The following is a 13,547-nucleotide window of genomic DNA, read 5'->3' on the forward strand; positions in this document are numbered from 1 at the left end:
TGGCTCAGTCCAGCCCTCCCAGTGCCTGGGGATCTCAGAAATGCCTGCCGGCCTCAAATGCTGCGGTTCCTGGGGCACCTTGAAGGCTCTTGGCCATGTAGGATTTTGCCCCACTGACCTGGATGGAATCCTTCATGAAGTTGAATGGGCTCCCTGCCCAAGATAGGTAGAGCCCTGGGCTCCCTGACTCCCACCACAGGAAAAACCCACTAATGAGCTCCCCTCGAATGCCCACTGGGAAGCCCACACCCCCATGTCCTTCCTCAACCCCTTTCCCTCTCCTAGCATGCTAGTTGCTGTCCCCTCTGAAGCATCTCTTCTCTGTCTTTCCTATCTAACACACAGGGGCAAGAAGCATTGTATGATTTTTCTCTGTCTTTGTCTCCAGGTGCAAAGGGAAGCCTCCAGGGCCTGAGGTCTAAGGAATCATCACAGGCAGCAGAAGGCATGTTGAACAGGACTTGAGGTCACAGAACTCCACTCCTCATCTCAGGACCTCAAAGTGCCTCAGCTACAAAGTGGGCATCCCAGCCTGGCTCCTGGGACTTTGAGAAGCCAATGAGCATGGAAGAGCCAGAAGGGAAGGAGCCGTTGCCCCTGGAGGCAGCTCTCGTTTTCAAGGGCACTGCCGGCCCCAGTACATACCCCCCCACAGCCAAGCTGAGGCCTCCCTGCACTCCCACTCCCAGCCCTGGGCCCTGTAAGCTCTGTTCACTCCTGAACAGCCCTCTTTCGTCCTGTACCTGCAATGCCTCTCGTGGGGGAGATGACACAGGTAAGACTGCCTGTCACACAAGCCAAAGCATGACCCCAAACCAAACCAAATCAAAACACTTCCACAGGCCTGGCAAGTACCTGGTATTTCCATTCTAAAGATCCTGTTACCACCATTTGACCGAGGGCAGAACTTTTGCCAGTAGGTCGCTAATGAAAAACATGATTGGCTCAGAACTGAAGCACAGGACAGCCTTTGCTGGCTAGAGGGGAACAAACAAGGGCTCCAAGGGGACCAGCACAGATTCTCTCGGGGCCTCTGAGTACTGTTGTGCATTCTGCGCACTGCACAAAGGCAGCAGGCCAGGGGGCAAAGTGGGGATGGAAACCTACTTTGCCTGCCAAGCAGAGCATGCACAGAGCTCTGTGTGCCTTGAGGGGCCCCTTTTAAATTTCAGACAAAGGCCCCACGTCTGTCCACAGAGCCTGTCCCCTTTTCTGAGTGATGACCGTGCCAGAGAGAATATTTTAGAGCTGATTAGAATGGGAAAACATAAAGATGCAGGCGTGTGAACGTGTGGTTCTAGGCCAGGTGGTGGGCACCCAGCCAAGACCCAAAAGCTGCTCTGGGGTCTTTACAAGAAACTGCACAGGGCAGGAGGGAAGGGAAGGGAGAGGGGCCAGGATGTCACTGACCGCAGAGTCTGAGGGCCAGGAGGACCTGGGCTCACCCAGGTGAGTCATTTCAAAGGTGTTCGGTCTGGGTCTTGGGTTCTTTTCATTTCTTTATTTTATTTTTATTTTTAGTAGTAAAACTCTCTCCCCAAAGAAAACTAAAACAGACAAGGGAGAAATTGTTCATTTTGAATTTGGGGAGGGGGCCCCCAGAGCTCTGCCTGCCCAGACCCTGGCACCTCCCACAAGCCCTAGGGCTCCGCAGGACACAGTGTGGAAAACACTCCTAGTCCAGCTACCACTCCTCAGTGACGAGACTGAGCCCCAGCTTGCCCGAGGTCCACAAAGCATGGTAGGCAGGGCCAGGCCTGACCCCACAGCCCAGCACCTGGCCCTGTCCCATCCCTACAGAAAAGAGGCAGGCCCTCACACTTCTTGGTCACTGAGTCTTCGTGGCAGCTAGGCCTGTATTCTGCCTACAGTTAAGGCCCCCTTTTTATCTTCAGTGATCATTCCCAGCCCCAGGAATCTCTTATCTGGTCTGTCCTCTCCATTATTGGAACAGAGTCTAAAATCTTAGAGGTGGCAGGGCTGAAGAAGTTGGGGCACTGGAGATTGACCAGCCCCACTAGGGAAGGGGGCTGTGATGGGCACCTGGAGAATCACCCTGGGGTCCAAGTGTCTTTCACCAGGGCTGGGTGGGAAGGCCTGCTCTAGATCGTGGCTCCTGCTGATGCAGGGGGGCTGGCCAGTCCAGATCCTGGCCCAGGGGTAAGGGGGCAGAGGCCACATGCCCCAAGGTTCCCCTAACTCTCAGCACCCTAGACAAGGCCCCTCCCTCCACTGGCCTTTCCCACAGATCCTGTCCAGACTCCCCAGTGACCCAGACCACAAGCTCAGCCACCATGTCCTGCTTTCTCTGGGTCCTCCCTGCAGGGTGCACATCCCAGGGTTTCCCACTCCTGACCTCGGACTCCCTCCTGGTTACGTGCCAGAGCACCTGAGAGATGGTTCATGACCCCCCATCCATCCCCTAAGACTCCCCTCCCACCCCTAAGAGGTGGCAGGGAAGATGCCCTAGGGCTAGTCCTGACTTCACAGGGGCTTTTGCCAGGGACTACCTTCCAGTGCAGGGAGAAGCCAAGGGGCAGCTCTTTTGATCTTCTGTTCCAAAGTGGCCTTGACTTCCTCCCCAGAACCTCCCACGCCAGAGTACCAGGAATGCAGCCATTCCATCGCTTTGTTCTCAGGTGCATTTATTGAGTGCCCACAGAGTGCGCAGTACTATGCTCAGGGTTCAGAGCCAGGGTCTAGTCAAAAGGAGACCAGAGCTGGTACAGAGAACGTCTCATAGCTGCTTAACATCTGTAAGGGATGGGGAAGGGGGAGAACTAATCACAAAACAAATTCCTATTCGAAAGCAACAGAATCTCCTCTGAGAGTAGTATATATTCTATGCACGCACACACACACACACGTACACACACACCCTGAATGAACACATAAGTCTACCCACTCAGTTGTATATGCATGCATATACAGGTGTTGTGGGTAAATGAACTGGTAGATAGCTGTGCTCACGCACGCGTGCACCGCAGGCACACGCCACCACACAGACAGGTAATCTGGCTTATGCTACCAAAGACACTCCAGGTTCTAGTGAAGCAATCTGTCCTAGTCGCCTGCAGCATGCAAAACTTGGAAGACCTGGAGATTCACAGTTAAGGAGGACGATGGGTATGCATGTGGACTTCTCCATCCTCAGCCCAGCCGCAGCCCTGGAGGTTGCTCTTTGTTGGCGGCAACAAAGCCATTGTGAGAGGCTCCCAGAGCAGAGCTGAGGAGCTGGAGGCTCTCAGTCCAGTGGCAGGGCCCGCGGGAGCCCTGGTGGGTTCACCAATCTCCAAGGCAGAATTTAAAACTCTGGTTTTCGAGTGTGTAGTCCTGCAAACAGTGTCCCTTGTTACAGCGCCGCAGATCGAGATGAGTTTCGTCTCTCTCTCGCTCTCTGCAGCCTCCCACCTGTGCTAACGCATTTTGTAGTCATTAGATACAGATGTTTCACACAGCTGTCCCTTAAAATCCAAGTCTACTGTGAAATCGAGGTCTCGCTGCAAAGAAGGAGCAGAGAGTCCCTGTGTTAGCATGGTGGGAAGGCTTGCTCCAGGCCCTCCGGGCTGGCTGAGGGGTGGGTAACCCTGCGCTTCTAGGGGATTCTAGCAAGGAGTTCTCACGAACAGCCCTCAGGAATTTATTCTAGTGCTCGTTATTCTCACAGGAAAGTCTTTGATTTCCAATCTATGTCCCTCCTGTTACAATATAAAAATGTGCCCTCTGATTTCATCTTGGGAGAAAACAGAGGGGAGTGGTCGAGTCTTCTGCAGCATAACCCTCAGAGCTTTCTGTAGACTGCTTTGTTCACTTGCCTGCAACCAGGGTTGCTCAGAAAGAATCGCATTGTCTCCAACCCACCAGGCCACCTGAAGAAATGGGAACCAAACATCTTCCAGGCCACTGGAAACTGTTATTTCCTGGCTCCACTCACCCTAAATGAGGGGAAGCTTAGCCTCTGTGCTCAAAGCCCCTCTGATGAAGAACTGGAAGCTATCCTCAAGGCTAACTGAATCCAGAGAAGTCTCTTGCCCCCGAGTTCTAAGGGACCAGGGTTGGAGTCCTTCAGTGATGCCCAGTCACACCCACACCTGCCTTCCTACCGCCTCCCCCAGGGCCTTCTCTGATTGTGTACAAGGCACACAGGCAAGTGGGCCCTGGGAGCTCCCTGGGGGCCAGTCCTGGGGTCCCTCACTCTGACCCCAGCCCTCACAGGGGTGGCCCCAGCACTCACCACGTTTTTGGCATTTGGCTTCATGGATATGGTCCCATAGATTTCTTCCCCCCTCCGGACAGTGAGGTAATCTTCCAAGTAGAAGACAGTCTGCTTCCAGTGGGTGTAGGGGGCGTCAGGGGCTGTGGGCGAAGGAAATCGGAGACAGAACTCAGGGGAGACATCTCAGAAGGGTGGAAGTGGGCACCTGCCTAAAAGTTGCCGGGCTCTCCCTGGGACTCCCTGAGCCCCGTGTGTCCCAGCACTCTTGTCAGGTGGTGACAAGAGGACCCCAGGCCCTCCCCACTCAGCATGTGCCCCTCCCTCCAAACCCCTCCCCTCCGGGCTGCAGATCTGAGCTGGGAGTGAGAGGAGAAACAAGCTGACAGTCCAAGTTCACACCTGGAGGGGTTTCTGAGCAGAAGTGTGGGGAAGATGACTACCCCTCACCAACTAACCTCATTATTACAGATGAATCTCAAAATGCTAGGTTTTTAATTAGTCTGATAGAGTGAAGACGTCCAGACAGTATAAGGGGGGGGATTTGTTGAGCAGGCCATCCTGTCTCCCCATGAAGGACACCATTTATGCAAACCCCACAACTGAACAAGTTCCCCCACTTCCACTGATGTCCCAACCCATCAGACAGCTCTCCCCGCCTGCTTCTCTGTTCTAGAACTGAACCTCATACCCACCATGGGGCTTCAGTTGGGCTTCCTAACTGGGTCAAAAAGAAATGAGGGATCATTTTCATTCCACAGCCTCTGGCCGGTCTGCAGCTCACTCACCCTGCAGGATGCAAAGCCACAGATGCCGGGCCTCACCTGTATTCACCATTAAACCCCATCTATCCCCCCGCACACTACAGACTCCACAGCTAAGTGAGGGGACCTGCTTGCAGGCTTCTTCCTCAGCAGCAGTCTTTGGGACACTCTTCCCTCCATGCCCACCAGGCTCTCTCTTCCTCACTCTTCAAGGTCACGTCCTCTGGGAAGCCTTCCCTGATCACCACCTGCTCAAAGAGCACCTGAGCTTACGTTACCATGGTACCTATCGTGCCACAGCATAAACGCCTCTGTCTTTATCCACATGTCTGTGTCTTCCTCCACACAACTGCAACCTCCATGAGGGCGGGGGCCATGCCAGGTTCATGTACTGTTATATCCCCAGTACGACCACCACACTTGGTAGATTTCTAAGTACTGAATACGTGAGCGATGGTAAAAACCTAGAGTAGACATTTGTCATGCTTCAGTGTACCCACAGGTGTTCAACTACCTGGGGGCTTTGGAACCTATGGACTGTAGGAGAATCTGTATGATACAAGTTCCCCTTGGCCCTTCAGGCTCTTTGCTTCCTCCACTAGGATGCAGGGCTCTTCAGTAGTGATTTCCTCTTTACTTAGGACCAGAGATAAAGATAAGAAGATTTGGGGTGAATATTCTAAGGGCCTTTCAAATACGTCAAAAACTGTCCTATGGGATGGCTTATATGTGGCCTTATTTATGGATTTGGAGGCAGGGCAAAGGCTAGTCACTGGGAATTACTAGAAGGTAGATTTTTAATTTGCCAGGAAGAATTGGGGCTGCCCTGCAGTTGTATGAGCTATCAGAAGTGCACGCTGGGGATGTTCACACCACAAGCACTGAGTGGGGATTTATCATGCCCTGAGTCAGACCAGGTGACCTCTAAGATCTTTCAAACCCCAAGATCTATTCGAATGATTGTGAAGAATCTGTTTTGTTTTGTTTTTTAGCTCTCTGCAATGAACTGGCTTGATCAAATGTCAGTGGTTTGGATAAAGACTCAAGTAGCCTTCAATGTGTGCATTTGGGAAATCAATGCGAACTCAAGGTCATGGAGGCGGGGGTGGTGTGGGGAGCAGCCTGAGCATTTGGGATGGCTTGAAAGAGGATCATGAACATGAAATTGGGCCTCTCAGATACTGGATACCCAACTATATCCAGCCTTCCTGGCCTCTGAGGCATACTGCTGTCTACAGACAAAGTCCACCTGCTCCCAGCACCCTCCCTGCCAACCATGTCTAAATAAATTGTCAAAAGATAGTCTCTGGTGCGTGCGGAGAATGGCAGTGTCTGACTGACAGCACTCTCGCCCCCACCTACACCTACACCGGCTCAGACAGGTGTCTCCTATTCTTAAAGACCTTCAGGCAAGGGAATTCAAGCAGCTTCCTTCTGTCACCTAATCAGATGCCTTATGAGACTCCCAGAGACTTCATGGGTTTGATTTGCCAGCCATCGAGCCTCAGAGTGTGTCTCTGATGGTGATCCCCCAAAATATGCTAGCCTTGGGTTGGAGGAAAGTGACTCTCCCCCTTGACATCAACATCAAAAGGTTGAGGACTTCCCCAAACATCTAATTTCCATGATGGGTCCATTAGCCATGGACTAATTGTCTAAACTAGTTTTCTGAATCCTAATTCTCCATCAAAATGTCCAGGAGAAACTGATTAAAATTCAGATGTTTTGATTATGCTCCTGGAGATCTGAATTCAGTAATTCTGGGGATGAGAAGGGGACCCGCTTGCCACTTAAAAATATCCCTCCAGGTGTTGTGGACACATGGCTATGGCTGAAATTGTGTGCAAACCCAATCTTTCCTATCTAATAACATCTCTTGGGTGGTTATCAGTGGAAAGGGTGTTTAATTAGGCAACAATAGCCCGGTTTCAGTCTCCACTTTGCCATGTGTTTGCACTGAGACCATGGGCTCATTTCCTACTTCTGCAGAACATGGGGCATGATATTTATCTCCTGAGGTACTTTAAGGATTAGATGGGATGAAGAGGAAAGGGTATACCAAAGGTGATCAGATCTCCCTATGTGCCCAGGACAGTTTCAATTTCCTCCTCTTTTCCTGGCATGATTATTAATAGCTTTTCCCTTCACTCTCAAAAGTGTCTTTAATTGAACGATAAATTATATGGTCATCCTACCTATAACATAGGTAGGGCCAGGCCATTGCATTAGGTGGTTACTTAATCATTATAGAAAACAGGATAGCATTTATTTATCCATCAACCATGGCTTTGGCCTGCAAGGATGTGCTGCCTCACTCTAGTCATCTACAATGTTCTGGGGAAGCATCCAGAAAGTTGCCATGCCCCAGGGTGACCACTCAACACAGAGCTATGAACAATATATAGAGTTCTCATCAGGGAACAAGTCTGTCCCTCCCTCCCTCTCCTGCCCCAAGTACAGCCTTCAGGATTGTGTAACTGGCTTTCAACTTTCTCTATTATGAAGATATCTTCATACTTTTAATATCCTGACCTTACACATCAACTCCCCTTTTCTCCCTCCCTCTGGTGCCCTCCCCTTCTGTCTCTTGACTAGGGACAGCTATTGTTCTAGACGTTGGAGTGTGACCAGTACTGCCTGCAGCTTTCTAAGTACACGCACATTCATTCATTCGCTCATGTGCACTTTCATTAATTTAAATTATCCTGATGCCTATCAGGTGCTAGATATGGCCCTAAATTGGAGGAACCGCAGCCAGTACAGCCTTCCCCAAACCCAGATCCTATAGCCTAAGTGAGAAGACAGGCAGCTAGCAGAGCCTGGTGGGGGTGGTGGCCAAGGGCAGGGGTAGGGGGCACAGGAGGCTGTGGGACAAGGGACAGCACCTCTCACAAGAAGCTGTTGCCCAGGGCTTTGAGGAAGGGACTGGAATCCTGCCTCCTGTCCCACTTCCCAGTGGCTAAGTGGCTGGCAGTTCTTCCTGGAATTTAATACTTTTTCTAGCTGTAAACTATAATTACATTCCCAGGAGGCTCAGAAGATTTTTGCAGAGTTAAAGACTATGCACCAAGAAGCTTCTCTGACCAGAGAAAATGACTCAATATCACAGGATGGCAAAGCTAGAAAGGGGCTGCCAGGCAGTCCAGCTCCAACTGAGTCATTCCTGACATAACAAGCCCAAGGCCCAGAAAGCACCTCACTCAGGATCATCCCCAGTGTCTGACCACCCTACACAGCACCCCCAGGGTCCCAGGTCCCATTCCCTACCCCCAACCGCTGAGGATATGTCCAAGGGGGCAGCTGTGCCCACTGGCACCCTGGGTGCCTATGTCCATCTGGGGCAGTTTCCACCTGGCTCTGCAGAGAAGAGATGCCAGGGTCATCACAGGGGCCATTTACAAGCTGCATGATGGATGATGCGCTTTGGAGTGGGCCCTCCAGAGCCACCTGCAGCAGGCTCAGCTGGAAACCCAGCCGGGTATTGATGCGAAGGGGCCACCTGCAGCAAGCTACACTTTGCATGAAGTTCAAGCACAGCTGAGACTGAGCAACTCCTTGTTTAGGCCTCCACATCCATGATAAAAGTTGTTTAAAATAGCAGGCGGATAAGGAACACAGAACTCAGGAAAATGTTCATCTAGAGCAGGGCTGGGAGGATGGGATGGGCGGGGCATCCAGGTAAGTCAAACGTATTGGCTGTATTAAAGTCATTGAGTTAGTCAGGGAACTCACAAGGATTTGTTACATGACTATCAATTAATTTACTCACATTTATTAATTATAAATATAATCATGCATTCATTAATAATGTATTGCTGGTTAACATTTATATTCTATTTAAGAATGGTTTATTTCTTGATATTAACTAATATACTTAAATTCTGATAATAACAATAGATTTGTTTCTAGTTACTATTACCTTCTATTTGATAATACTTTATTTATATTCTAGTAACAGAGTTAGGTGGTGAGTTCAAAGGTGTTCATTTATTAATAAATAAGCAAATAGGGAACCATGCATAACTCCATGATGATAGTATATCATGACCAAGAGTTAGTGTTTATCTAATTCCATGCGACTGAGGTTCTTAAAAACTAATAAGAAATAGTCTTTTATTGTTCGTCAGTGCAGAGGATCTAAGTAAAGCCCACTGCCAAACATAAATGCTACCTGGTAGGTGTCTGCTACATGCCTGAAGCAAAACCCCACGCTGACATTCCGAGGTGGCCGAGAGAGCAGCTGACGAGGGGGTGCTGCAGCATGAGGGGTCCGTGTCAGCCAGAAGGCAACAGTCTTGGTGAGAACAGAGGGTATATGCATATAGCAAGAAGGTGGAATTACCTTATCAAAGGGCGTTTACATCAGCCAAGTTCACAGTCACCTTGTGCAGGCAGTTCTGCACAGAGGCAGTGGGTCTCAAAGGGATTTATGCATCACAGGCACCTGGAGGGCTTGTGGAGACAGATTTCTGGGTCCCACCCAGAGTCTCTGACTCAGCAGATCTGGGGTGTGGTCCGATACTTTGCCTTCCTAACAAGTTCCCAGAGGAGGCTACTGACACTGGCAGGTGGGCCACACATGGGACTGTTGCACCAGGAGGCAGGAAACAGTAGGACCTCCCAGCGTCCTGTCAGAACCCGAGCTCCTGGGATTCTGCGCACAGGCAGATGGCATAACACCATCACTGCAGAAAGCCAGAGGAGCATGCTCGGATCTTGATCTGGACCCAGGTCTTTGAGCTTATGGCACATTCCTCATCCTCTAGAGGGACTTGTGTAGGGCTGGAGTCGGGGTGTGACAGCAGACCCAAAGGGAAATCCGCGCCCATGGGTCAGAGGCTTCTGCCCCGAAGACGAATCCTCAGCATCCTTCAGGCAGCCCAGGGCCGACTTCTTTGATCCTGAACTTGAGTTTAACCAAGCTTCCTCCACGTGGGGGCATCAACCATGTTGTCCCTGCCAACGCTGAGCTAGAAAGCCATCTCTGGACAGGGGCCCAGGGGTCTGCTCAACCTCAAGGCCTAGAAATAAAGCATCTCAGGGAAAGGAAAACTGCCACTGAAAGCTCCAGGGCTGGAGTCTGGGCTTCAGAAACCGGAACCTTTTCAGAGTACCCTTGCCCCACTGACTTCCTCCTCCCCTGCCGCAGGGCAGGCCCTGGGGAGGCATGCTCCTGGGGAGGGGGGAGGCAGCACCACCACTGTAGCTCCACCCTGGCCTCTAGTCACAGCCAAGGTCCTCAGGCGGACTCCCTCTCAGCCCTCTCACTGCCACAGCCTCAATGCAAGGCTGCATCTCATCCACCTTTCTAGGCCCAGTAAAATCTCCCTTGCCCCTCCTGGCTGTGCCTGCCCACCAGAAAGACGAGCTTGCCACTGCTTCTCTCAGGAGGGTCACCACTGATATTTAACTAACGACCCGGATTTGGGGTGTCTGGGTTTCCCCAGGGGAGGTGGGCACCAGCACAGGGCTGGCTGACAGACACTAGGACATCCTGCTTGGTGGTCAGGAAACACTAGTTCTGAAAAGAGCCCTTCTGAGAGGGATTAGATAAGTCTCTTGCCCTTCCGTCCACAGGTAAAAGAGGATCAATGTCACCATGGCTTCAGGAAGTGAATAATCACGTCCTTGAATTCGGGTAGAACTCACCTATCCCTACCCCACGCACACTCACCCTCCCCCGACAGCATGCCCCCAATTCCCAGGAAGACTGCACACGAATGGTCAATATGAACATATTCCCCAGGGCAGGAGTCATACCCTCAGGGCCTCATTTAGCAGAAACTTATTGGGACCCTACTCAGAGCCCAGCAGCACTGTAGAAGCCAAGGAGGGCAGATTAACAAGACACGACCCCAACCCACGGGCAGGCTGAGGGTTGCAAAACAAGGTGGAAGTGTCAGATTAATGGTGGCACACCCTACATTGCAATCCTGTGTGGATATTTAAAAAAAGAAAGTAGATATCTCCGTGAGGCTCTGGAATTATCTCCAAGATTATGTTGTTAAATAAAGGCAAGGTAACAGAGGGCAGTGTGTATAGTATGAAACAGTTTTTTGAAAAAGTTGTAGTGCTTATATTGTACTCTAGTTATATAAGATGCCACCAGCGGAGGGAGCTGGGGAAAGGGGTCACAGAACTCTGTGTGCTATTTTTGAACTTCCTGTGGGTCTATAATTATATCAAATAAAAATCAAAAAGAAAAAAAAAGGTGTATAGAGATATCTATGTGCTTTTGTAGCACTGAAAGTTTTTAGAAGGATACAAAAGAAATCATTAACAATATATACCTTTGAGGCCTGGGACTGGGAAGAATGCGAAGAGGACATTTTCCTTGATTTTTTATACCCTTTTGTTGTCTTTTTCTCATTGTGCATATGTTTCACTTTAAACATTGCCATGACAGATGTAAGCACAGGATGTTAGGGACCCCTGAGAAGGACACGGAACTTTGACCCAAGAGGGAAGGGGGGATCAAGAAATACCTGAGCTGAGAGGTGAGGCCTCTGCTGCCCTTGGCCTGATGAGGAGGCAGGGTGGGGAGGGGTTATGGGCTGAATTGTATCCCCCACTGAATTCATGTACTGGAGCTTATCCCCCAGCACCTCAGAATATGACTACATTTGACCCTTGAACAATGTGGGGGTTAGGAGTGTCTACCCTATGTGCAGTTGAAAATCTGCATATAACTTTGACTCTCCAAACCCTTAACGAATAATAGCCTACCTAAAACATTAGCCTTACCAGAGCCTTACCTAAAACATAAGTAGTTGATTAAGACATATTTTGTATGTTGTATATATTATATACTATATCCCACAATAAAGTAAGCTAGAGAAAAGAAAATGGTGTTTTGAAACTGTTGCACATCTCCAAAATATTTTCTAATATATTTACTGAAAAAAAATTTGCAAGTAAGCAGATCCACATAGTTCAAACCTGAGTTGTTCAAGGGTCAACTAAATTTGGAGATAGGAACTTCAAAGAGATGATTAGGTTAAATGAGGCCTTCGAGTGGGCCCTAATTCAATCTGGCTGGTGTCCACATAGAAAGAGGAGATTAGGACACGCAAAGACACAGGGATGTGCACACACACAGGACAGGCCATGTGAGGACACGGCTGAGGTGGCCGTCTGCAAGCTGAGAGAGGCCTCAGGAGGAACCACCCCTACTGACACCTTGATCTCAGACGTCTAACCTCCAGGACTAAGCAGAAATAAATTTCTAATGTTTAAGCCCCCAGTCTGTGGGACTTTGTTGTGGCAGCCCCAGCAAAGTGACAGAGGGGAAAAGGAGAGGACAAGAACCACTGACAAAAGACCCTCTTCTCCCATGGCACGCCTGGATGTGCAGGGGCTAGTGAGCACAGAAACAAGGGCCTGGATGCTTGAGCCCCACTAATGAATGGCAGGAAATCGCCAAGCGCTTGGTGTGATGGGGCTACACAGGCAGTGGCAGTGATGGGACGCGTGGAAGGTGAGGACTGTGGGGGAGGAGCGGGCAAGGGCCGGGTCATGGAAGCTCCATTTGCCAGGCTAAGATTGGGTTCATCTGCTGCAGGCAATGGGACATCCTTGAAGGAGGGCTGGGAGGCGGCAGGGGTGGTCTCTGGGGAGCAGTGTCGGGGGCTTGAAGGGTGGATTGGGGTGGAAGCAGTGAAGAAAAGGAGACCTAGAGGCCCGTCTGCAGCCTCCTGAAATTTGCCAGCACCGTGGTGACACGCGGCCTTGGAGACAGGGACATCTCCGTGTCCTCACCCCTCACACAGGCTGTGCTCTGTAAATGCTGAATGAACAAGTGTGCATTAGAAAAGGGGCCCTACCCCTGCCTCTCCCCACCCAACACATGCTCCCAGCTCTGACACGCAGCCACAATTTAATTTACCTTCTCCTTGGGCAGCCAAAAGCTTGGGGATGTGTGAGTCCTCCACAGCTGGAGAAGGCTTACGAGATGCCTCGTGAGGGCCCCCAGCTAAGGCCCAGGTCCTTCTCCCTGGTCACTTCCCACAGAGCCTCAACATGGGTGGAGGGGAGGCTCACCTGTGGAAAACCCCATTTTCTTGTGGCACTTGGTAAATTCAATATTAAAATAGGTGACCAGGGCGTGGACATAGTCGTTGCGCTGTATCTGCAGGCAGAAGGCAGACGTGAATGACAGCTCCTCCGTCTTCACCGTGTAAATGTCCACCTCCTGCAGCCCAGAGAGGAGAGAATGCTGGACCCTTAGCGCCTTGGCAGAGCTGGAGCCTGGTCAGCAGCTCCAGTCCCGTGGGACACTACCGATGACAGATGTCATCCCCAGGCCCACCACCAGGCCCTCCTCCCAGTGACCGCCGGGTCCTTCCCAGGGAGCGTGCTCAGGCTGCCGCACAAAGGGATCTGGATCAGAACCCAAGGGGAACAGAATCAGGAAGGTATCTCTGTGGGCCTGGGGCTGGTGGGAGCTGGGGAGGGGACAGAGTAGGAGTCACGAGCCAGAGCGCCCGGGAGCCCAGTGTGGGTGGCCTGGGAGCAGCCCACTCGCATTCTCACCGTGTGGGCCCAGGGCAATGCAGGGCAGCACCAACCAG

The 13,547-nt window shown here is 50.9% G+C and overlaps 1 protein-coding gene across 3 annotated transcripts in view; it reads right to left on the reverse strand.

The window, feature by feature from the left end:
- Window positions 1-2,613: 2,613 nt before the first annotated feature.
- PRMT8 (protein arginine methyltransferase 8) overlaps window positions 2,614-13,547 on the reverse strand; it is a 96,051-nt gene continuing 85,117 nt past the window's right edge. For 2 of the 3 annotated variants that reach the window (XM_073222857.1, XM_017670489.3), the window contains 3 exons: window positions 13,018-13,168; window positions 4,235-4,356; window positions 2,614-3,500 (listed from right to left, as the gene is read on the reverse strand). In XM_073222857.1, the coding sequence (XP_073078958.1) occupies window positions 3,417-3,500; window positions 4,235-4,356; window positions 13,018-13,168 (357 nt within the window). In that variant the 3' untranslated portion in view covers window positions 2,614-3,416. The remainder of the gene's footprint in view (window positions 3,501-4,234; window positions 4,357-13,017; window positions 13,169-13,547) is intronic. The other variant, XM_073222856.1, reaches the window with a different exon arrangement.

This window comes from Manis javanica, chromosome 15, assembly GCF_040802235.1.
Source record: "Manis javanica isolate MJ-LG chromosome 15, MJ_LKY, whole genome shotgun sequence".
NCBI lineage: Eukaryota > Metazoa > Chordata > Mammalia > Pholidota > Manidae > Manis > Manis javanica.